Source organism: Passer montanus, unplaced genomic scaffold (genome assembly GCF_014805655.1).
Source record: "Passer montanus isolate IOZ18808 unplaced genomic scaffold, ASM1480565v1 scaffold93, whole genome shotgun sequence".
Classification (NCBI taxonomy): Eukaryota; Metazoa; Chordata; class Aves; order Passeriformes; family Passeridae; genus Passer; species Passer montanus.
The window spans coordinates 2,341,174-2,365,667 of record NW_024374701.1 but is presented as its reverse complement, the minus strand read 5'-3'; the positions used below and the strand labels follow the sequence as shown (position 1 = coordinate 2,365,667).

Sequence of the window (24,494 nt, the reverse complement as noted above, 5' to 3'; positions counted from 1 at the left end):
AAATCCTAGTCGTTAGTGAAGCCCAAGGGTAAATGCAATTGTTTTCTGTTTTTTTCCTGTCTTTGATGACCCAGTTTTTTACTCTCATCGGCACCAGGCTTGCGTTAATTTTTAAATATGCTTGGGTAACTGAGAACATTAACTATTCATGATCTTATCTGCAATAGCTGTTGGCTCTGACACTGTGCTAGGGAGAGCTGAACTTGCCTGGGAAGGCAGTAGCTGGTTTTTCCTGAGCATCTTGTTGAAATGATCACAGGGGTGGGGTTCCATAACACTCCTGGTTAAATCAGGGCTTGTGGGGCTGGGTGGGATCATTGAGGCCGTTCTCCTGCAATTGAGGTGGTTTGGAAATACTTAAGAGGACACAAAAAGCTGGGATCTGGGGAATGCTGTGGACACTCTGAATGCTTCAACTTCAGGGAAACCCAATATGGTTTATAAATATAAGGGGGTCCTCCTGAGGTGGCAAGTGACTCTGCTGTCCCCTGCCCAGCCAGGTAGTGTCCTAGTCCAGGCAGAGGCTGAAGAAATCCTTGATTATCAGGAATGTGAGCTGATAAATCAGAGTCATGGAATGTTTTAGGTTGGAAGGGACCTAAAAGCTCATCTCATTCCACCCCCTGCCATGAGAAGGGACACCTTCCAGTAGACCAGGTTGCTCCAAGCCCTGCCCAACTTGGCTGTGGACACTTCAAGGGATGGGGCAGCCATGGCTGCTCTGGAAAATCTGTGCCAAGGCCCCAGCAACCTTGCAGGGAAGAATTTCATCCTAATGTCTAATCTAAGCCTTCCCTCATCAGTTTAAGGCCTTTTCCCCTTGTCCTGACACTGCATGCCCTTGTGCAAAGTCCTTCTCCAGAATAAACACGGAGGTCAGTGTGTCCAGGGTGGGGGGAAGAAGGCACATGCAGCTCTTGGGAGCCCGAAATTTCCCTGGGTGTAAACATCTCTGACAGCAGCAGCAGGGCATGAAGCAGCTGCAGGAGCTCAAGTTAACCTGGGAAAACCTAGACGGTGCTGAGATCTGGGAACAGGTACAAGAGTGAAGATCACAGGACAGCACAGGAGAACAAAGGTGATTAATTATCACATGAACCAGCAGAAGGCAGCGGGAGAGAGAGGGAGTTATTCAAAGGAATAAAAAGTTCATGCTGGTTTTCAGGAGGGATTGGGCTAGTAGCATCTCCTGCAGCTGGCATATGGGAGATGCTCCCACCAACTTGTGCTAACAGTTCATTGCTGGAAAGAAAATCTCCTTTTCAGAGGGTCCAAAGTGCAGGAGGGCAACACTGGAAAAGCAAGAGAAAAGTGTGGGGAGCACAGAGATCTGCAAGGCTCCTGGCCCAGAGTTAACACTACCAGGGAAGAACCACCCTTCCCCTGTTTTCCAAAAAGGGTACAGGTACTTTGTGCAGGAAAACTGAAATGAGAATCACAGATTCAGAGAATGGTTGAAATGGAAACACCCTCTGGAGATCACCTTGTCCAAATCTCAGAGTCTCAGGACCTTGTCCAGTTGGCAAAGTTTACTCTTTTTCCCCCTATGAAAATTAAATAATAGGACAAAATAGAATTACTCAATTTGCAAACTAACCGAGTTACACTGAATGGTCAATGTATACAGCATTTTATTGTTTGGACATATGTTACAATGGACAAACATATATTACATATGCTATACAAAATATACATTCTGCTGTGAAAAAAATATAAATAGACAATAGGAAATAGCAAGAGGGAACACAAGCAGCTTTGCTCTTGCTGCTTCTGACCCTCCTCACTTCCTGTACCGGTAGTGCTTTGGCATTGATTGAGGCAATTGCTTGTTTTTACTGAAAAAAGAAAGGCCACTCTGTCCCTCTGCAAAGGGAAAAAAAAGACACGCACGATTTTCTCCTCCAGGTCTACCAAAGAAGTTTTACCACAGTGCAGCAAAGCATCACCTACTTACAAGCATCAGCTATTTACAACCAGCTTATGGATTTTAAATGCTCATGGAAGGATGCAAATGTCTTAATTCAGGATTCAGCTTTTATAGGCCACTCTCTCACAGAAATCAGAGCAGCTTTAGCTGCACTCTCTGACAGCCAGCATAGTCCTGGTGCAGACAGCAGTGATTTTAAAGCCCTGGCCCAGGACAAGCAGGTCTCACTTACCTAAAGGTGAGGAATTCTCTTGCTCCAGAGAGTTGCACCCCAAGTACTCTCAGGGTCTGGACAATGCCAGCTGCACTGTGACAGATCTGTGTGAGCTCAGCTCCCACGAAGCAAGAGAGGAATGAAAGAATTAGGAACAAGCATTTGCCCAAATGGCGATGAGAGCAGCAGCAGGGATGCAGTTTTCCCACTGCTGGGAATCACAGATGCCAGCAGCACTTTGTCCCAGTATCCTGAGTGACTACTGGCTGAGAGAGCAGCACAAAATGACAAGATTTTGCTGCTGCTGTAGTTTCATGGCGTGACCTTTTTCATCTGGACTTAAACTGATTTAAAGTGCCTAGTCCCTGCAGCAGGGATCACTTTGGATTCAGAATAAGCACTGTGCCTTAAATGCTGTCTGGGAAGGAAAAGTCTGGAGGAAATAAAACCAGAAAGAAATGAACTGATAATAATTAAAAAAAAAAAATCACCTGTCAGAATCCCAAAATTTACAGACCTATGTTTCTCTCTATTTTACCCAAAGGTCAAGGACAATTGCATCCCCTTCCCACTAAAGCTGCTGTCTACCAAAGCAGCCATGCTGGCTTTGAGAGTATGGGAAGAGGCCTTAAAATATTTACTCATTTGCAACAATTTGACTATTATTCCTGTCCAAAGAGCCATGAGAAAAGCACCATTAGTCCCAGTGTTTCCCCACTCATGTACTCAAATACTTCACCACAGTCTAAATTCTGCTGTGATCCTGCACAACTAGACCTGACAACTGAGTTGCAAACCTTTCAGTCCAGGAATAGATCAATGGGAATTCTCACATACCTACAAATGAGCTGGGCCAAAAAGGGGTTTCTGTCTTTATAAAAATATCACACAGATGGTTTTACTTGGGTACAAATCCTACAGCTCCAAAGCAGGCAGCAGTGACCAGGAAGGAAGCAGCTCACTCTAAAGGTGTGACCACAGAGCACAATGTATCCGCTGAAAACCCATCCCTGAGGAGTCTTTTAACACCTTCTACAAAAAGGGGCATTTTCCCCCTAAAAGAACAACTTCCCAGGAAAACTTTATAATGTCATTGTTCTTCCTCATTTTCTCAGGCACATCTCACTGAAACTATGGAGTCTGAGCTTCCTCTGTGTCAGCAAAATTTTTCAGTAGTGAGGGGTTCCCTGCATTGTATCATTTCTCACCTGTCAAATATTTAAACATTTTGACCACACTAAGATTTAAGGGAACTATTAGTTCAACAATGTAGCCTGATATCTTACAACAGAAAAGGATCAGTGTTTTAAACTCCATATGCCTTTGGCTATGCAGAAGAAATAAGTATTCATCAAGTGCTCTCTCAATTTACCTCGTGCTTTTCATCACCGCATTCTTTTTAAAAGTTCACTTAACTGTCAGCTAGGAAACACATGGAGACCCTCTCAGCAGATACAATACAAAGGGGTTTTTATAGATAAAAGCTTAGATAAACCTTGAAATTCTGCTACTATCATGAAATGGATCAGCTTGCAGCCAGGTCAGCCAGGCACACAGTTGTAGGCAACAATGAAATTCATCAATATCACAGTTCTACCACATATCTGTAAGTAAATGCACTTTTCAAAACAGACAGCTCTATTCCCTCACAAACAAGCTTTCAGTCCCCCCAAGCTCCCCCTATGGCTTGATATGCAGCTGTCGAGACTAACAGTATGATACACACTTTGGCATAATAAAAAATAATTTACATTACAGTCAACACATTTATATGCTCAGTGTATACAAAATATTTATAAATGTGAGTTTATTTACAACTAGAGTCCATTATTCATAGACGAAAACAAGCCCCAAATTTAGACTGGCAACAGACACCTGCCAACAGTCTAAGGAAGGAAAAGCTGGCCAAGAGTTTTACACTTTCCGGGGGAATTCCATGAGGAGGCCCTGATGGTTTGTTTCCAAGCAGACAAAGCACTGTGAAATAGCTACACACGTTCTTGAGAGCTTTCAAAAACGTGCACCACCACAAAAGACTGCTTCCAGCATCACACAATCCATGTTTTAATGCTATTTTTGTAGATGGCACTAATATTCCATGTGTTCCCTGGTGCATTTTCCCATTTCCAATGGAAAAATTGCAGAAAAAAGGGCATGTGCCATCTCCTCCAAGAGACTCTTTAGTACTTGCAGATACATACACAAGCATCTTTGGCCTTGGGGTTAGTACTGAGGTAGTAAATACAGTCAGTCAATGTGGATTTGCTTTCAAGGCTGTGTGAGTGTTTTATGTGGTTTCAGTGTGGTCACGAATGTGGCGTGTCCTGTTAAAATCAAAGCTCTCCTCCCGCAGCCTGCGGCAGGGCCTGGGTGATGCCTGGTCCCGGTCGCTCCGCAGCGGCTGCGGGGCCTCGTGGGCCAGTGGATGGTGCAGGAACTGCGGGTGGGAGCAAGCCAGGTCTTTGCTGCCTCCCCACAGAGGAACCTGGAAGGGCTCTGAGGGAGAAAAATTAGAAGATGAACAGAAGCAAGTTCATAGAATTAAGGAATATCCTAAGTTGGAAGGGACCCTCAAGGGTCATCGAGTCCAACTCCTGGCCCTGCACAGACACCCCAACAAATTCCACCCTGTGCATCAAGAGCACTGTCCTAACACTCTTTGGGCTCTGGCAGCTTTGGGGCCATGACCATTCCCTGGGGAGCCTGGGCACTGCCCAGCCACCCACTGGAGGAGGGACCTTTTCCTGATACCCAACCCAAACCACTCCTGACACAGCTCCAGCTGTTCCCTCAGGTGCTGTCACTGCTCACAAAGAGCAGAGATCAATCTTTAAAAGATTTGAGCTCTGTGACTCGGCAATTACAATCCTTCTGAGCTGATTTTCTCTGGCTTTGAGAGTGTATTTTACTAGATGCTCTCCTTTTCCAGTTATCTCTTACAGTAACCAGGAGCACACAGAGCTTCAGTGTGAATTTTTAAAAAGGTGATCTGGAACAAAGTCAACATAAAAATAACTAATTTAGGGAGTTTTTTGAACTTCAGGCCAGCTCAAACAGAAAGGCTATTTGAATTTCATACATGAAGCTCCAACTTTTGGTTAATACATGTCCTTGTAGTATAAGCAAAGGCTCACATTCCACAAACTTAAACCTGCAAATTAAGAAATTCTATCTTTTTGACATCATCTTCTTCAATCTCAGGTACTGGCTATAAGCTGTTGCTTGCTGATGCAACATGGGCATTTGGAGAATAAGTGGTTAATAAATGTGAGTTATTCCACAAACTACTGGCACTTGAAGCTGTGTGTCAATAGTGAAGGGCCGCATAATGAAAGCCAAAGTTATCAGGGAATACAAAGCAACAAAAGGAAAAGTGGACACTCACCAATAATCTGCTGGGAAGAGATTTTCTTATCAGTTTTTTTGTCATGGTTGGTAAGGAAGACAGGCACATCTCTGTCTGCTAAGAGATTACCCAGAGCACTGGTTTCACTCTGGGTGCATGCTGTGTACGTTTCCTTGGGTATTTGCACCATGAGATTTGGGAGTGTTTGGTCCAAGGGGTCCTCCTCGGTGATGAAGGCATAGGGACAGTACTCTCGGGTCCGGGAGTAGATGTTGGCATTGTCATAACAATCTGAGCAGATCACTAATGGTGCTGCACCACCTAATGAACACAATGGAAAAATAAAATACTCTCAAAAAGGATGAGGATGCCAGATTTCCATAGGCTTTATGTCCTGGTATGATCATTTATTACAAAAGCACAGATTGAAGGGTCTTTTTACACTTAAAGGAGTAACAGAGTACTCTGCTTGAGAGATCACATGAGAAACCCCCCAGGTTCCCATCATCCAAATTCTCCACAGCAGTCCCCTTCTGAAGCTGGCATGGGGAACCACAGACATGTTCCCCTATTTCATGGGCAAAAAAGTTCAGCACAGATCCAGCCAGCTTGGGTGAAACAGCCTAGGGATTAAACCAGGATACCTGCCCACATCCATCTTGGACTTGGCTTGCCCCTGCCGCTTGCCCATACACATCAGAGCTGCTGATAAACCAGTCACTTAGATGAGCTGCTTCTCAACTCCTTCCTGATACAGACTCTAGTGCAGTGGGACTGCACTGGAGGGATCATGGACAGTAGTGAAAAACTTACACTGAGGATCAATTTTCAAGCCAGCCTATGTAATGAGTAATGAGTCCTCAGCATTTTGATGTCAAAGAAAGCATCTCTGTAAGCTCAATGACACAAACATCCAGAAAATTGTCCAAACAAGGTAGGAAAATAGTGCAGACCCCTTAGTTGCAACAAGCCAACCAACCTTAAAACAAACCAACCAACCAGCCAGCCAATTTTCTACCAAGGATAGGAGTCACAGCTAGTCATCTTCCAGTCAAAATCTATTTCCACCTCTTCTGCCTGGGCTCTTGTGATGCCAAAGGAAAGAAATAGGATAAAGATCTATTCTTGACACTTAAGCTGTGAGGATGAGACTGTGCATTGGCCTCCTGATGAGGCACTGGCAACACACCTGAGGCCTTTGCTTACCATCTGTGCCTTTGTGCATGTAGCTGCCAGCTGGAGGCATCAGCTGCTGATGGCTCCCTGCCTCCAAGTTACTGTAGCCTTCCTGAGGCTCAGACAGAGTTCCTTGGGAGGACAGGTAGCTGGGAATGTCAGCAGGTAGGTTCATCTCCTCTGCAAGGCAGAATTAACATTGGCAACATTAAACAGTGTGAAGATTTCAAGATATTACCAGCACTATTCCCCACATTAACAAGAACATCCAGAATTTCAACTCGCATGTAACTATCTTTTTTCTACCTCAGTAATTATACATCCAGACAGCCCATTCAAAGCTGACAGGGCCAGAAAGAAACTTTACACCTATTATTCCAGGCCCTGAAAACATTTCTAAGTTTATTAAAATATCTACTTCCAAACTTTACTGTTTTCCCTCAATGTAGGGCAAACCTAGTGTATAAGTAATAGAATTAGCACACTTCTGGTATTTAAAAGAACTTCTAAAATTGAGGAATTTGAGCAAAACCCTGAAGGGATTTTAGAAGGAAATCTTCAGTTCTTTAATCTTATCCATTTGTAACGAATCCATAAATTTCAAGTGTTTTGGACTAAAAACAAGACCAGAGACTGCTGATTTGACACTTAACCTGTGTTAGTGATGCTGTAGTCTTCATTCTTTCTCCTCATGTGATAGATGACGATAACCCACACCAAGGATGTTCCCACCACACAACACACAACCACAATAATCACAATCCCTACTGTTGTCCAGCCATCATCTTCATGGACAATGGCACTCTGGGAAGAATCACAGTTGGGGGATGCCAGGACATTTAGGTAAATATGGCCACGCTCAGTGCCCAGGGTGTTGGACATGATGCACGTGTACTTCCCAGCATCCTCCAGCCCTGCATCCACTATGATGAGGAGCTGATTAGCTGCAGCGAAGAAATGCCGCTCGGTGACTGTCAAGGGACCATCGTCCTTGGTCCAGTTGAGGCGAGGGGCAGGACTGCCACCAGCTATGCACTGCAGCACAGCAGTTTCACCTCGGGTCACTGTCCTGTCCTCCAGGGGCCTCATGAAGGAAGGAGTTTCTGGGACAAAAAGAGAAATTGTAAGATAACTTCAAAGAATCATGGGATCTAATCTATAATGGTTTGGGTTGGAAGGGACCTCAAAGACCATCCTGTCCCGTCCCCTGCCATAGAGAGGGACACCTTCCACTAGACCAAGTAGCTCCAAGCCCCATCCAAGCATCTCAAGCACTTCCAGGGCTGGGGCAGCTGCAGTTGCTTTGGGAAACCTGTGCCAGTCCAATTCTCCATTTGACCATAATGTTAAGTGCCAGTGTCTTCAAAAAATGCTGCACTCTGGAAGAAACTGACCTTCCATTATTACCCAGCATAGTTCACAGAATGGGTCAGCTTGGAAGGGACCATAGTGGGTCATCTGGTCCTACCTCCCTGCTCAAGCAGGGTTATCCCAGAGTACACAGGACAGGATTGCATCCAGATGGTTCTGGAATGTCTCCAGTGAGGGAGACTCCACTCTGGGCAGCCTGTTCCTGCACAGTAAAGAAGTTCTTCCTCACATTCATGCAGAGCTTGCTGTGCATCAGTTTCTGCCCATGGCCTCTTGTCCCATTGCTGAGCACCACCAAGCACAGCCAGGCCCATGCTCTGACCCCTCCCTGAAGACATGGACACACATTGATGAGGGCTCCTCTCAGACATCTTTTCTCAAGGTTGAACAAGTCCAGTTCCATAAGCCTTTCACAGAATCATGAAATCATTTAGTTTGGAAAAGGCCTCTAAGATTATCAAGTCCAGCCATTCACCATTTCCTTGTAAGAGTGATGCTCCAGTCCCTTCATCATTTCCATAACCTCTGCTGGACTTGCACCAGGGACTCTGCATCCCTCTTGTCCTGAGGAGCTCAGAACTGGACACAGCACTCCAGATGTGCCTCACTAGGGCTGAGCAAAGGGGCAGGATCACCTCTCTGACCTACTGGCAGTGCTCTTTCTCATGCACCCCAAGATCCCACTGGTCTTCTTCATGGCAGGTTTGTTAGTTGTAACAAAATTTGCTATAAGGCAACACAAATTACTTGCCTGATCCACACTGCCCCTCAGCTCCCTGCAAAGATCATGCTAACTCCAACTCCACTGGCAGCTCTGCAACTCAGCTTCTAAAGCTTCCCTGTGTAATCATCACAAAGTGCTGCTCTTCGTATTTTAACTTCATTCTCCACCATTTCAACTTGCTAGTTATAGCTAAGCTACACTTCCACTGCAGCAGTGCACGGATCCTTCAGCCAGCACAGGCCAATCACACTCACCCAGCACAGTCAGGGTAGCATTGGCTGAGAGTCCCCCTGCGATGTTCTGGGCCATGCAGCTGTAGATCCCCATGTCTTCCATCTTCACATTTGCAATGAAGAACACATCATCCTCAGGCATGACGTGCATCCTCCTCTCTCTTGCAGCAGGGAAGTCTGTGCCACCATCTTTCTGCCAGGAGATCTGTGGCGGGGGGTGGCCCTCAGCAGCACACTCCAGCCGGGCCATTGCCCCGGTGCGGATAGTGAGATCCATGGGAGTTTTCAGGAAAGAAGGGAGCTCTGCATCAAAGGGGACATCGAGTCAGCATTTTCATTATCAGGTAAAATGCAGCAAAAGCTCCAGAGCAGAGAGGAAATTTGAAAACATATGTGAAACACTCCGTAAGAGAGAGCAACAGATTCTTCTGAAAAACTGCACAAATTTTCAGTGGTTATTTCTAGGAGCCTTTCTCCCAGAATTTAAATACAGTATCTACAGTATTCATAGAATCACAGAATGCTTTGGGTTAAGACAATATATGTCCACGGGCAAGGACACCTTCCACTTCCCCAGCTTGCTCCAACCCCTGTCCAGTCTGGCCTTGAACACTTAGAGGGATGGAGCAGCCACAGCTTCTCTGGGCAACCTGTGCCACAGCCTTGCCAGCCTTGCAGGGAGAAATTTTTTCCTAATATCCAATGCAAACATACTCTATTTCAGTTTAAAGCCATTAAGTTCTCCATAGATGATGTGAAGATGATGATTTCTCATGTGAAGAATGAAGGGAAAAGTCTTTGCCACATTTTTCTTTTCTGCTAACAGGGAAGGTAAGCTTCCATCTCATCACTTCTGCTCTGAGGTACTGTGAGGACCAGTGGTCTGCTGACTGATATGAACATCATCTTCTTACCTCCCCTTCCCTCAAAATAAACAGAATTATGATGACTAAAAATAAAAAAAACCCTTCACTTTTGACTTTTCAGAGTTTTTACCACTTATTGTCTGATGAGTCTTCCCCAGTTTTACAAACATGTGGGAAAGGTGCTGAGTTCTGAGGAAACAGTAGAGGGAGCTTTTAGTTTAAAGAATTCCACCTCCAACTAATGAGATGAACAACTAATTGTGTTCTAACAAAGCACGGGAGATAAACTGCCACTTTCAAAAAGTGAACAGAGGCTTTTCATCCACAAAAAAAAAAAATCACTTCTTTGCAGCTTTATAAAATTATGTGTGATACATCTAAATCCCACTGATATTTGCAAGAGTATTTTGGGCCAGCTTTAGTGAAAAACAGACTAGTAGCTACTTAAATGGAGTTTCAGATTCAGAGTGTTTCTCCTTTTTTACCATTATCACTCACCATTGACAGTCAGCTTGGCTTTGTTGGAATAATTGGAGCCAAAGTGATTGGTGACAATGCACTGGTATTTCCCTTCATCAGTGAAATTCACATTGAAGAGATGCAGGACAGTGGTGTATTCCAGCACCTCCCCACTTTGCTGCTGGTACCTGGCAAAGCTCTCAACGTCAGCATCGTAGAGGACCTCGCTGTCTTTGCGCCAGGCCGTGGCCATGGGAGAGTCACTGCTGCTCACAGCAGTGCACATCAGGGTCACATTTGTGCCTCGCAGGGCCACCGTGGTCTCTGGGTGGACTCTGATCTGTGGTTTAGGGAAATTATCTGAAAAGAAAAGCACCAAGATTAGCTACTTTCCTCTTGAATTAATATTGCAAGAAAACTAACTCAAAAGACAATGCAAGCAAAACCAAAACTTTGGGAACAGGTGTTTGAGGGGCACAAATTCAGCTGTTTTGAGCTGGAAATCAAGCTGTGAAGGAGGCAGAGGAATCAGCATTGAAAACAATCAGTGTGGAAGTGTAGTGCCGAGCAGCCCTGCCTTTTGTCCAACTGTCTGAAACTTGCTATATTTAGATCACACTCAAAAATCCTGCTCAGTTGAAGAACCAGGCCACTTTATGAAGGACTGAGACTTACTTTCAGATAGTTTAAATACCCTGAAGAGCCTTGAAGTTCCACAAGCACAAAGCATAACAAGTTGGAACTTCACTAACTCATCCCACTCGATGAATCTGATTTCCATATCCACAAATTTAGCAAAGACACTCTCATAGACACATGCAGAGCTCTGTCAGATGCCACCGTGGTTGTACTGGAGTGGACAAGTGGGTGTGTGCACCTACATGGTTGTTACTGTAGCCTTTGCCACCAAAGCAATGAAAGAATTGCGCATACACAAATAACTGTTATAAAATTGCTCACCAGGAAAAGAAAACATCAGGCCTGCCACAGGCTTCACACAGACTCTGGGCAAAGAGTTTGAGACCACCATAAACATCACAGTTATGGAGCACCAGGAAATGTGCCAGAGCCTGAACTACTCTAATTCTTGCCCAGAGCTGCAGCTGTCCCATTCCTGGAAGAGCTTATGGCCAGGTTGGGCAGGGCTTGGAGCAACCTGTTCTCATGGAAGGTGGCCCTGTCTATGGCAGGGGTTGGAACTGGATGATCTCTAAGGTCCCTTCCAACCCAAACTATTTTATGATTCTGCCATATTCTGCTGGTATGGGCAAGAAGCAGGAAGAAAGTGTCAAACAGACTGTACAAAGCTAAAGGTAGTCATAAGCAAGGAGAACAAAAGCATAATTCCTTCTTACTAGTAAGCTAAATAAAAAACAATGCCCAACAGCACTACTCCTTCAGGTTAACTCCAGTGCCCAAACACCACAAAACAGAGTGAAGAGATGCAGAATTAAACCCCAAACCCACAGCAGACTCAGGGATGTACATGGGCCCACATGGGCACCACGGCCAGGACCAAGTACCTCCCCAGCAACTACAGCTTGATTTCAGCTACAAGACTTGTGTTACTGTGCTTCTGTATCAAAAGTCACTAAAAATACAAACCACAAACAAAGTCATCAGGGTCCACACTGAGAAGGCTTTGTCCTGCCAGCCACTCAGGGTGAGCACAGCTGACACTGACAGTCTGCAGCAAATGGCTCTCACTGAGCCACTGGGGCAGCCATTTCAGCTGGCAATCACAAAGCAAACTGCTGGTGTTCAGCACTCTGCAGAAACAGGGCAAAACAAAAGGGTGAGTGAAGTTTATTTCACATGCTGTGATTTCACACAGCAAAGCAACTTAAAGCATACACATACAGACACATCAGATTTACACTATTATTTTATACCTATGGGTATTTATCATAAAATCTTGGGTATTTATGCTCGAATCAGTCCCTCTGTGTCAGCATTAAAACCTAACATTTCATTTTAATCCTGGAGAATATAAACTCTGAGTTTCAACTTCTAAAAAAACAATCCCAAAATCACTAAACCTGTCTTTACCATTATCTCATCCCTCTTTAAAGCAATTAAAAGAACATAGCATAGCAGCACAGCTCCATGTTTCAAACTAAACACAACTGCCATTATGAAATTAGCAGAAGCCTCAATTCTCATTTTAATGCCAGCTGATAAATATTTAAGGCCAAAAGTGATTTGTTTCATACAGATACCAACTGCAGCTTGTTTTCTCTGCTCCACAGAAAACAATGATGGGTCTCTTCTTCCCCACCATCTGCTTTCAAAGTTTCCTAAGCGTTATTACTCATTCGCTGGAGTGCCAGACCACCTCTGAACTGACTTCAAGACATGGGGGGCTGAGTTTTGTTTGCCATACTCCAAGTATGAGTTTGACTGACTTGAGACAGTCATTTAACAAGAAGTGATCTGTCCTAAGATGCAGCCAGTCATAGGAGAAAAGAGGCACCAAACAAGCCAGGATTCCATCCTGCTCTTTGCCTGCACATATCAATGACTCATCACTTTTAAAATACATCAGAGAAGGCAACTTTAACACCTGAAATTCTCCTCACAGCAGCAGACCTTACAGACTAAGTCCATCTGGCCAAGGTTAACTAATGGAGTAACAGTTTTAGACCACATTACAACAGTCAGAGACTTTATCTCACAGAAAATACTGCATTACAGTAGTATCAGTCTTGGGTGTGAAGGTCATTTCACATTATATTACTTCAGACGTCTGAAGACCACAGGAGACCCTATCAGCTTAAACATCTGCTGAGCACATACAAAATCTTGTCTGGCTGTGAATTGTAAAGCTTTTCCCTAGCCGCCAAAATAGGAAGAAAAACACAGAAAAACACAAGGATTTGCTAATCCTCGAGAGATTCCTGATGAATTCTTTGTTTTGTTCACTGCCTACAGACAGCACTGAGCTTGCTGCAAAATCATAGGATAGGAAAAGCTTAATGGTTCAGTACTGCAAGAAAAAGTTAACTCCTCCTAATTGCAACTAAGGAAATGCAGCTGAAGATTTTATCAAACATTAAATCAAAATATTCTGCTACCAACTTCACCAGCATTGCTGCAAATATTTCATGATGAAAGCAGACACACTTCAGACAACTTCAAACAACCCTACAATGGCTGAAGAATTCTTTCCAAGGTAGGGCTTGTAAAGAATCTCTAAATAATTGTTATGAACTTACAGCTCCTTCAGCTGAGCATGGGCAAAGGCATTTTCTTGGACGGACATTATTGCATTGTTGCTTAAATCTCTGGAAGTTAAGCAAAGAGAACAATGAGGAGTCAGTGTGATTTCATACGCTGCCTTCAGTTAAATACTCGAAAATCTCTCAGAGAACACAAGACTGAAGTTGACAAATAATTAGGAGTTCTACAAATTAAAATACTTACAGATGTTCAAGTCCCTCGAGACCAGAGAATGCTTTTTTGGTAATTGACTTAATTTGGTTTCCTTGCAAGATTCTGAAAGTAAAGGCCCAGAAACCAGTCTGAATGTCAATATGAGTTCACAAACAAGACCCAAAAGAAATATCCTGATGCTTAACTATATATTTTTTTCTAATTCTAGCTGAGATACAGAACTAAATACTATTCTTTTCAGCTTAAAGGCTCAACTAATTTTCCCAAGAACAGCGCTTCTTTTCTATTTTCAACTTAGAGGTTTGGGTTAGAAATGTGTCAGAAGATAACTTAAGTCAGGAGGATGAAACAGCAATAACTAGAACTTGGGAATAAAGCAATAAGTTTCTACTATCAACCTGCTACCACCACACAACTTCCTGGACTGCACCCGCACATCAGGCTATTTGTTATAAACAACATTTGTAACTACATGGGATGGAGAGTCCTATAAAACATGTGGCACTGGATGAAAAGTGCACAGTCCAAGTATCATGAAGTTTGTTAATGCAATAGTGTTTCAAATTTGCTCAAAAATACTTTGTATTTTGCACTTGTTCTTTTGATAAGTAGTAACTTTTACCCAAACCAAAGAAGCAAAAAAAATTACACCATCACACAGAGGGAGTGAGGCATTCAATAATAAATGCAGTCAAATATTTATGCTTAATCTCGTCAAATTGGTGCTATAAGGAAATGCAGTGCTACATGGATCTGGTGCTCCTGAACAAGGAACCCAGGACTACATCAAGTGGTTGTTGCACACAAGTGGAAACACTGCGAGAAAGTCAATGACATGAGGCAGAAAGCCTGACAATTACTTAATATTTTGCACTCTCCCTCTCTGCATGCCTGGGAAGTGCTGTTGTTCCCCTAATTTGTAATACATACAGTTTATCCAGCCTGCTGAGTCCCACAAAAGCTTCATTTGCATCTTCTATGGCCCAGGAGATCTCATTGTTCCGCAAGTCCCTGCAGGAGAAGACATTTCTCAGAAAGAAGACTTGGAACATCATTATGACCAGGGCTAGTGGTGAGCTAGGGAAGGCAGGCCAGGTATGGGGCTCTGGCACACCTGGAAAGTCTCAAATCTTTTACCAAACTAAACTTGTCAGGAGACGAATTTCTGACTTCAGAGAAGCAAAAGGGAAAACTTCATGATAAGTGCTGCAGTAAGCACCACAAACAAATTCTGCAGCACAACTTCTTGATGTGGCATTTAAGGAAAGCCCCGGTCTGACCAGCACTCTTCATGTGATGGATTATTTGCCAGGAGCTGGGAGAGGCTCCTGAAGCAAGTTGGGTCATGTAAGGGAGTTAACCAATACACCAGCAGCATTAATCTTCACAAGTAACAGGCTTATATCAGTATTAGCATATTAAGCAATTACACCCAGGCTACACTGTAGGCCTGCCAGGCACACCTCGGTGGCTTTTCAAAATGAAGTTGATATTCTGCTCACAAATCTTGTTATTAGCTAATGGTATTTCTGACTGACCTCAGCATAGCACTTCAGCCCCTCATGGAGAAGAGAGGTCCAAACAGCAAAAGCAATAGAGCAATACAGTTTGGAGAGGATTAAAAGCTCTTCAGGAAGAAGATTAAATAAATGCACTTGCATTTTTAGCCTGAATGGCATGGACTGTGCCAAAAGCATCTGTTTTGATACCACTATGCACAGAGAAGAGTGTATTTAAAGGAAATCACGCTAATAAAAAATAGTCCACCCTGTGTCTTACCTGATATTCTATGCAACAGCTAGATGAAGCTTCCAAATGAGCCAACTGACACAAATCTAGCTGCATACACAGGCAACTGTATATATCACTCATATAAACACCTCTTTCCCTGTATTAATGAGGGAAAAGTGATCCAGTTTCCCATTATGTGAGACTGTAAACTGTGCAGAACACCATTGTGGAAGAGACTGGGATCAACCTCCAGGATACCATCAGTGATAACACAGTTTTCTTGTTTTTCTTACTTTGAAATATAGAGGTCTTGTTAAAACCACACACAGAAATATGTACACCAGCTGTAGCACCAAACAACCAGCACACAAACAACAATGGAACTAAAACCACATGGTATCTCTTGTTTTTTGAGATATTTTTACACTCCACTACTCAGACCACTCAGCAAAATGAGTGAGCAGCCCCAAAGAAAAACCCTCATTGTGTGAGAGAGGAATTGGCTCCTCATGCCTGGCTGGGCACTAATGCTTGGAGCCTTGTTAATCACCACTGCTCTCTACCCTGCACATTCCAGTCCCAAGGCAAAGGGCCAGGCCCTCACTGTTGACACCCCTGAGAGCCCAGGACAACCTGCTAATTAATCTGCTCTTGTTCTTTTTCATGCTAGTCTAAATCTAAGAAATTAGGTTTAATTATTTCATTAAAAGGTTGTATTAAGGTTAACAGAGTATGACTGCTTACATGAATCTCTCTGGTGAATTTGCTTATTTAAGCATTTACTTAATGAAGTGACAGAGGGGTTAGAAATTTTCACTCCTTTCTCAAGTACTGACTTTTAGGACAACTACAACTGTTCAAATCTACTTGGGACAGGACTGGGTCTCTTCAGAACTATCCAAGATCTGCCAGAAAAGGTTCTGGCAAGCACAAAGCTGTGCCTTCAACAGCAAGAAGAAACTCTACATCCCCTGTTATGTTTGTGAGGTCAGCACATGAGCAAGATGGGCTAAACCACATCTTCTACAACACAAAAGGGCTCAGTCCTTGGTTTCTGAGGTTCCAAACCTAAGGAAACCCTCTAGAACAAAGAGCTCCAGGCTATTTGCTCCACAACTGGATACACAAGGTACCAACACCTCTCAGAAGCCGTAGGACACACATCTTAGCACTTAAGGTCACCAAGTCATTGTTTCTTACTACCTCTACAACTAAGTGGTTGGCTTGTTTTAGCTAGGCTGGAATTCTGTCATCTTGGCAAGCCAAAAGATTATCAGCTCTACCACACCTGCAGGCAAGACAACACCAGCAATGATCTCAGGCTCCCACAATGCAATATCCATTGTCTCTACTTACAAAAGCTCCACTTAAACTAAAATTGCATTAAACTGAAACTTCTGTTTGAAGTTTTCTGTACTTACAAGGTTTGAAGATTTGTCAGACCTCTAAAGACACCATCAGCAATGTGATTAATGCGATTGTCACCCAGGTTTAGCTTCTCCAATAAATCAAGTCCCACAAAGGCAGATTCCTTGAGGCGAGTGAGCTGATTGTATGACAAGTCTCTGAAAACATTCAACAAACATTTTAAAGGCAAGCAGGGGGATTAATTATTAAGATACTATCTGACTTGATTAACTATTGTGTTCTAATTTCTCTAACAGAATACTTATAATTAAAATACATCATTACCATGGGCCTAGCAAGGAAATTGAGTACTTCCTTTAGTAATTCATTCTTGCCAATCAATAATTGCAACATTTCAAAAATCCCCAATGAATAGCAGCCCAGGACTTACAGCTCAGCAAGTCTTTGGCAGAATTCCCATGCATCTGGGCTGATCCTGGTGATGGCATTCTGGCTAACATAGAGTTGTTGCAATGTCCGCAGCCCATACAGCCAGCCCTTGTTTACTTCTGTTAAGTTATTATGTTCCAGTTCTCTAATGAATTAGACAGAAAAAACATTTGCCAAACAGATAATCAATGAAACATCTACTTACAAAATTTCATCTTATGGATCTCAAATTATTTACTAACTTTAACTTAGACAACACAAAATGCATGATTCTTTCAATCCTGCTGAATTTTAAAAAACGACCTGAAGTATATGAAGAACTGAGTAACCAAACACCAGCTTCAGGGATCGAGTGGCAGAAACAAAACTATAATCTTTATTCTCAAAAATATTTTTTTAAAAAAGAAGTCTTTTGCTAACATTGCATCATACATCCTTGTGTTCACACTGTCAAAGTCATAGAGGAAAGAACAACCCCATGTTATGGTGACTGCAAATGAAAACCAGCAAAAAGCAACTACAGAGGCAAACACTCTTGATCACCATGTATGAGGAAGCTGGAAAGAGGACCAATATAAAGGAATCACAAGACTGGTTTGTGTTGGAAGGGACCTCAAAGATCTTCCAATTCCAACTCCCTGCCATGGGCAGGGACACTTTCCACTAGACCAGGTTGCTCTATTCAACCTATTCAGCCCTATTCTACCTCGCCTTGAACACCTCCAGGAATGGGGAAGCGTATCTTACCACTTCTGAAGTAACCAGATATGCAATAAAAATAATGGGGAAATACTCTTTTCCTATGATTTCATCAATATCTCAGCACAGCTTTGATGTAAGGGAAACGATACAGGACACAACTCCCCAGATCCATTTTCTTTATGCTAAAAAATTCCACAACCAGGCATACTCACAATTCCTCTATATTACCCAGGCCAAAGAATGCTCCATCCATTAGTCTGCTAATCCCATTGCGCTGCATTTTCAAGGATTTTAAGGATTCCAATCCTTGGAATGTAAGACTTTCCACTATTTTAATCCGGTTCCTTTTCAGTTCCCTTTCATAAAGATGACAGTCAAATATTAAGACACCTTGCAACAAGCATCACTGCGTGAAAGTCAAGAACATGCTGAGATTAACAGCCCAGCTGTAAATGTTTGGATGATTTCAAGACTGTTACTTACAGAAACTGCACATGAGGCAATCTGAAGATCTTTGGTGGAATCACACTAATCCTATTTCTGTTCAGTTTTATCACCATTAGTGAGCTAGATAAGTTATCAAGGCAACCTGCTTCTAGAGTAGTTATTCTGTTGTTACTCAGATTCCTAAGGAAGAAAGAAAGAAGGAAAGAGGACTTTCAGAACACAAAGAATTTGATAAACAGAATGGCACAAGCACCTCAGAGCAACCACTGATTAACAGAACCCAAGACCCTTGTGAAGTCACATGGGAAATCTAAATCACCAAGCTAAATCCTTTTTCCTAAAGGAATTGGTGGAGGAGCTGATTTTTACTGCATTTCTATGTTTTAATAAGCAGTGGTTAACACAGTGATCTACTCAAACAGGGCGGAAATTATTCCCTGTCCCTGATGGCTTACGTACCTGCACTCTGACAACAGCAATTGCTGTTATCCGTGTTATTTGGGAAAATACAATACAGATTGGTATGAAAACTAATTTATTTCAAGGACATCTGTAGCTCCATTAAGCACTGCTACCAGTTCAAAGCTGTGTAAGGATGCCAGCTTCAGGACACTAATTATGAGTAAATGAGGTCTCCAACATTTAGAGGCAGGAATCCCAGAGACAGCAGATCACTCATACTTACAGGTACTTCAGCTGCATTCGTGGAAAGGAAGAGGCTTTAATTTCTGAGATAAGATTAGAACTAAGATCTAGATTTTCCAATGAAACGTAGACCTGGAGTTGCTCAGCATTTATTTCTGGAATGGTATTGTGCACCCTGAAAAAGATCAGTAGTAAATATGATTATCACAACACCTCACTCTTCTGGATGCACAGCTGAAACAGCAACAGGATTCTGTATATCAACAGTAGTAGTGAGCTTCATGAATGGGACATGCACAACTTGCTTCCAAAAGTGTTAATTCCTAAAGCAATACTGCAAATCCAAGAGCTATTTGCCACCATGACATATGAACAGATTCAAATTCTGAGGCCTACAGATGAGCTGGTCCTTGTGGGAAGTTCCTGGACTGAATCCCGCCCCTTCAAAGCTCCCTACCTTGGTTGACTGCATTTTATCGGTAATTTAGGGTGATTTGATTGTCTAACTGATTTGTATTTCTTTAAAGAGTGCTTACATATTCCCTGATGCTCTTTACATGAGCAGTATTTCAAGAAAAAAGATGTTTTCCTACAATTTGATAGCAGAACTCTAACATGGTTCTCCCATTTGTTAAGCAAGAAAAAGGCAGATGAGCTATTACTTACAATGAGAGAAGAGTTATATTGGAAGTTGTTTCTCCAAAATATGGAATTTCACTTAGCTCATTGTAATTCATTTTCCTTAAATAGAGGGCAAAAAAAAAATTACTGACGCTTCAAAGAAGAAAAAAATCCTTCTGTACACAGCAGAAATAATTCATATCAATGCATTCAGAAGTTTTATTGTATTAACAATATTTAGTAGCTGACAAAAAAGATTCCCCAAGAGCTTAAATACCAATAATTCGAACAATTTGAACAGTGAAACAGGCTAGCTTTTCTTATTTTCCTTGATACTATTACTTCTCTTTCATTTAAAATCAGCTATAGCCAAAACAAATACTCCTCATTTCTCTTTAAAAATACTGGTCCTCTGATCTTTCATGGGAAAGATTTCTGCTCACAACACAACAATTTTATACATAAGATGTGCTGCCGCCATAATTTTTTAATTAACTTACACTGAATATTTCTGCAAGACAGACCAGGTATCTTGACATGCAATGAAATACTCTAATTAGAATTAGGTAGGATATCTTTAGACTTTATCCTCATAAAAAACAACTTACACTTCTTGGAGAGTATGGACAGACAAATCAATGCTCCAGTTGGATGATAATAAATTATTATGACTTAAATCCCTAGACAACAGAGAAAAAAAGTTACTTAATTCCTGGAATAATAATAATAAAACCTCAGTAAACCCAAAACATATATACTTTATGCAATCTCAACTCTGAAACTGCATTTATGTATTTTATACTGTTGCTTCTTCACTAAAGAAAAGAGCTTGTTTTAGTGGCTATTCACAATTGAAAGTTTAAACAGTTCTGTTTCTCTGTTTTGAATAAAAAAAACTTTGGTTAAAGCTTCTTGATAGGAAGATTGTACCTGACCAGAGAATTATGGCTTTAATCCCGAGCTTTATTAACAACACTTGTCTACTGCAAGAAGGAAAAACTTTGCAGGGACACGAGAATAATTTCTTACAAAATGCCCGTTATTGAACTGCTTCCTGCAGCATGATCCCCATTTTCTCAGCTTTCCAAAGATGCTGACTAGCCAAGGCAGGCTTATTTTAAAGGATCAACATACACAAAATTCCCAAACAAGCTGGAGCGGAGAGAACCCTGAGGCTGGAATCTTACAGACAGATGCTTTAGCACCAGTTGGTTTTACCAGACTACAGTATAGTTATAGTTGTTAATTTTCACTCAGGTTCAGTGTAAAAATTCTGCTGAATTATTAAAATTCTGTGTGTCATGGCAAGTCAGGCAGTTGTTAATGTATTCTTTTAATTACACCAAGATGCAAATTATACAGATATAGCAGTGTGGGTTTGGAAACAATTAAAAAAAAAAAAGAATCAAGAGAACCTGGAGAGGAGAATAACTGCAGCCAGTTGCAGAACTATTCTGCAGCTCTGCTTCCTCAGTACATGTGGTAATTAAGCCAGCCCTAAACACTAGCAAAAACACAAAAACAACCAGGCATGAGCTGCTCCTCAGCAGGCTTCCCACCTCAGGGGGCTGAATGCTCAAGACAGGCTCTCCAGCTGCCCACATTCCCCTAAACCCCTCTCAGCGCCAGCCTCTGGGCATCACAGGAGCCTGGCACAGACAGGTGGAGGGAGATATGATCCCAAACCCCAAGAGCAGACTTTCCTGAATTTTTCAAACATGCAGGCACCCAGCCAGTGCTGGCAGTCCAATCCTGGAGCAGAGTTTAACCAGAGCAGGAAGTACTAAGCCATGCTGTTCCCAAAGAACCAGTGCACAGCAGACAGAGGAAGGAGACAACGGACATGGAAGATAATGCACTGCTCAAGGTGGGCAGATACTCCACTAATGAGCAAAACCAGGCCATGGCTTCTGAGCCAGGCCAACTTGTGCGTCAGGCACAGCTAGCGGGCACCGACATAGATCTTGGAAGCAAGATTAATACACATAGAAAACTGAAACTTGATTTTTCTAAGGCTTTCAGGAAAACTATAATAGAATAATTATGTTAGCTGGGAAGGGAACCTACAACAACCTTCTAGTCCACCTGCCTGACTACTTCAGGGCTGACCAAAAGTTAAGATTATTCGGGACACTGAATTCCTCCAAATTCCTCCTAATCACTGACAGCCATGAGGCCTGGGTGATGAGGATGAGCTAACATCCAGCTACCCCCCCCCCCCCCCCCCCCAAGCCTACTGTCTAATTACTGAGTTAGAAATTAAGATTTTAATTCAGAAAGCACAGGGAAGTATTTTTCTATTATTACTCAGATTTGGACTACAACAAAGTTTTCATTACAATAAGTCCTCTTTCAAGAAGTTGAGTAGAGTTGATATTTATAGTGATTCTGACATTATTTATAACTACATTCTGTTACTGATGGTTTTATTTTTCAAACAGACCAACTGATCACAAAATACAGAATGAAATACATTGGCAGATTTTCTGTGTTTAGAGATCATTCACAGAGCTAAGACTCCTGCTATTCTGGAGAACCAGATGCCATTCCCTTGTTCTGGAAGAGCCAACACCAAAGAACCCACCCTTTACGCAGCCTTTGTAACTGGGAGGCCGAGGCTGTTCAGAATACAGAGCAAATATGCAAAATTTGTATTTTAGAGATTCATCTGGTATTGTATATAACATCATCTAAACATTCATTTTGAGCCTAAGTGGTACTCATCTCTTAAGTAAACAAAACAGAACACACATACCAAACCGATTATGGATCATGAAGAATGATCCTAATTCAGCCAAGCAGAGCATACTGTGGCACTGTAGAGGTGCTGATACAGAATGCAGGCAGCCAGTTGAGCTCACCCAAAAAATCTACTGTGAACAGAACTTACTGAGCTAATTAACTGATATCTGAACTATTTCTATTCATCGTCTCTCTGCTTACCAGGATATATAAACACACCTACCACTATGGGACTAGAGGCAGCGACCACCATCATTGTGCTTCTCTCTGCCCCCACACACAGGGCAGGCATTCCTTGCTCTAAAGAAACTAACGTTAAGGGGCAGACATACAAAAAAAATTCTCCTAAATCACTAACTTCACAATGCTTTTCATCACCTACCAGGTTAGCCACAAAACATATATAAATTCATAGGAAAAATGAAGTTAGTTGCCTGAGTCCTTCCATCATGAAAACCAAGTTCTGCTCTGCTGGCTTTATTAAAAACAAAGAGTGAAAATAAAACCAAGCTGCACACACACATACTGGAAGCACCACCTGCAAGTAATTTGACAAATAGGAAAAAGAAGAATTTTTAGTCCTCAGTGCCAGCTGAAATGGTATCACAGAACTAATAGAGAAAAGCACATGAGGGACTCAATCCTGTGAGAAAAATTAGGCTTTGATTAATTTTAAACAGCTGGTATACATTACAGCTCATTTAGATTCAGAACTGCTAGAGTAGTACTAGTGAAGAAAAAACATCACCCATGCTTCATGTGCCAAAATCCTGAAAGCCACAATAGAGGATAGACACAGAATGGATTGAGAGCAGCTCTGGGGAGGACTTGGGGATGTTGGAAGATGAGAAGCTCAACAGAAATGTGCATCTGCAGGCCAGAACACCCCTCTGAGCCCTGGGCTGATACCTGAGCACGAGCAGCAAAGGAGGGAGCGATTCTGCCCCTCCACCCCGCTCAGGTGAGACTCCAGAGACCTCAGGGCTGCCTCCCACCTTGGGGCATCACTGCCGGGGCCGCCCTGCCCGTGAGAACACCCCGCAGACAAAATCGCAGAATCAGTTAGGTTGGAAAACACCTCCAGGATCACTGAACCCAAGCTATGACCAAACAGCAACTCGTCAATCACACCATGGCACCGATGCCACGTCCAGCCGCTCCTTGGACGCCGCCAGGGGATGGCACTCCACCACCTCCCTCGGCAGCCCCTTCCAACGCCCATCACCCTTTCTGTGAAGAAATTCCTCCCGATGCCGAACCTGACCCTCCCCTGGCACAGCTGAAGACTATGTGCTCTCGTCTTAGCGCTCGTTCCCTGGGAAGAGCGCCCGTACCCGCCTGCACCCTCCTGCCAGGGAGCGACCGAGCGAGACAAGGACGCCGAGCCCGAGCCCTGCCGGGCCTCCAGCCGGGGCCCGCCCCGCCAGGCCGAGACCCGGCACAGCCCGCCGCCCGCCCGGCCCCGCCGCGCTCACTCACAGCCCCGTGATGCCGGCGGGCAGCGGCGGAATCCTCCGGCGGCGAGGGGCGGGGCTTGTGCCGGCCCCGCCCCTCGCTGTCTTCCGGCCGATTACCGCCCCGGGCTGGGCGGGGCCAGGCAGCGAGGCACCACCTCAGGCCCCGCCCAGCGCCCCCGACAGGGCCCTCGGGGCGGAGCGCGCAGGCGCGGGGTGGGCGGTGCTACCACAAGCCCCTCCCAGCAGGGCTGCCGCCTCAGGCGCTGCTTCAGGTGTCGCCTCAGGGGCCGCTTCAGGTGTCGCCTCAGGGGCCGCCTCAGGTGCCGCCGGCGGTCGGAGCTCTCGGGCCTTCGCTCCATCCGCCTGCAGCGGCGGGTCCTGCCGTCTGAGTGCCGGTGTCTGCAGGGAGGGGCAGATCACCGTCTGCTGTCCGTTCCTAGCGGACCCACTCCGTCTCCTCACGAACTAGGTGCTGCCGCGAGGGTGTCACGCTCCCTCGGGGCTGTGGGTGCAGCGCGCCTGTGCTGAGGTGTCCCCTCGCAGGCACCTCACAGGTGTCCCCAAGGCTGTGCGGCTCCACTGGCACCATGGCCTGGCTCTGTGCTCCCACAGCCAGCCTGAGGGCAAACAGACCTGCAGGGCT

The 24,494-nt window shown here is 43.7% G+C and overlaps 1 protein-coding gene across 3 annotated transcripts; it reads right to left on the bottom strand.

Moving 5' to 3' along the window:
- Positions 1–1,614: 1,614 nt before the first annotated feature.
- Positions 1,615–23,910, bottom strand: LRIG2 (leucine rich repeats and immunoglobulin like domains 2). Of its 3 annotated transcripts, none has more exons than XM_039695789.1 (18): positions 23,874–23,910; positions 20,261–20,332; positions 19,698–19,772; positions 19,072–19,206; positions 18,423–18,566; positions 18,152–18,295; positions 17,239–17,382; positions 16,862–17,005; positions 14,640–14,720; positions 13,740–13,811; positions 13,532–13,600; positions 11,922–12,085; positions 10,356–10,676; positions 9,013–9,294; positions 7,317–7,766; positions 6,694–6,843; positions 5,527–5,808; positions 4,429–4,637 (listed from the first exon to the last, which is right to left on the bottom strand). In XM_039695789.1, the coding sequence occupies exons 3-18, from the start codon at positions 19,766–19,768 to the stop codon at positions 4,429–4,431; spliced, it is 2,862 nt and encodes a 953-aa protein (XP_039551723.1). In that variant the 5' UTR covers positions 19,769–19,772; positions 20,261–20,332; positions 23,874–23,910. The 3 variants fall into 3 exon arrangements, 2 of the variants coding, with proteins under 2 accessions (XP_039551724.1, XP_039551723.1); XR_005626171.1 differs by lacking the exon at positions 4,429–4,637 and adding an exon at positions 6,467–6,571 and having other exon boundaries at positions 5,678–5,808; XM_039695790.1 differs by lacking the exon at positions 7,317–7,766 and having other exon boundaries at positions 1,615–4,637.
- Between the last annotated feature and the right edge of the window lie 584 nt (positions 23,911–24,494).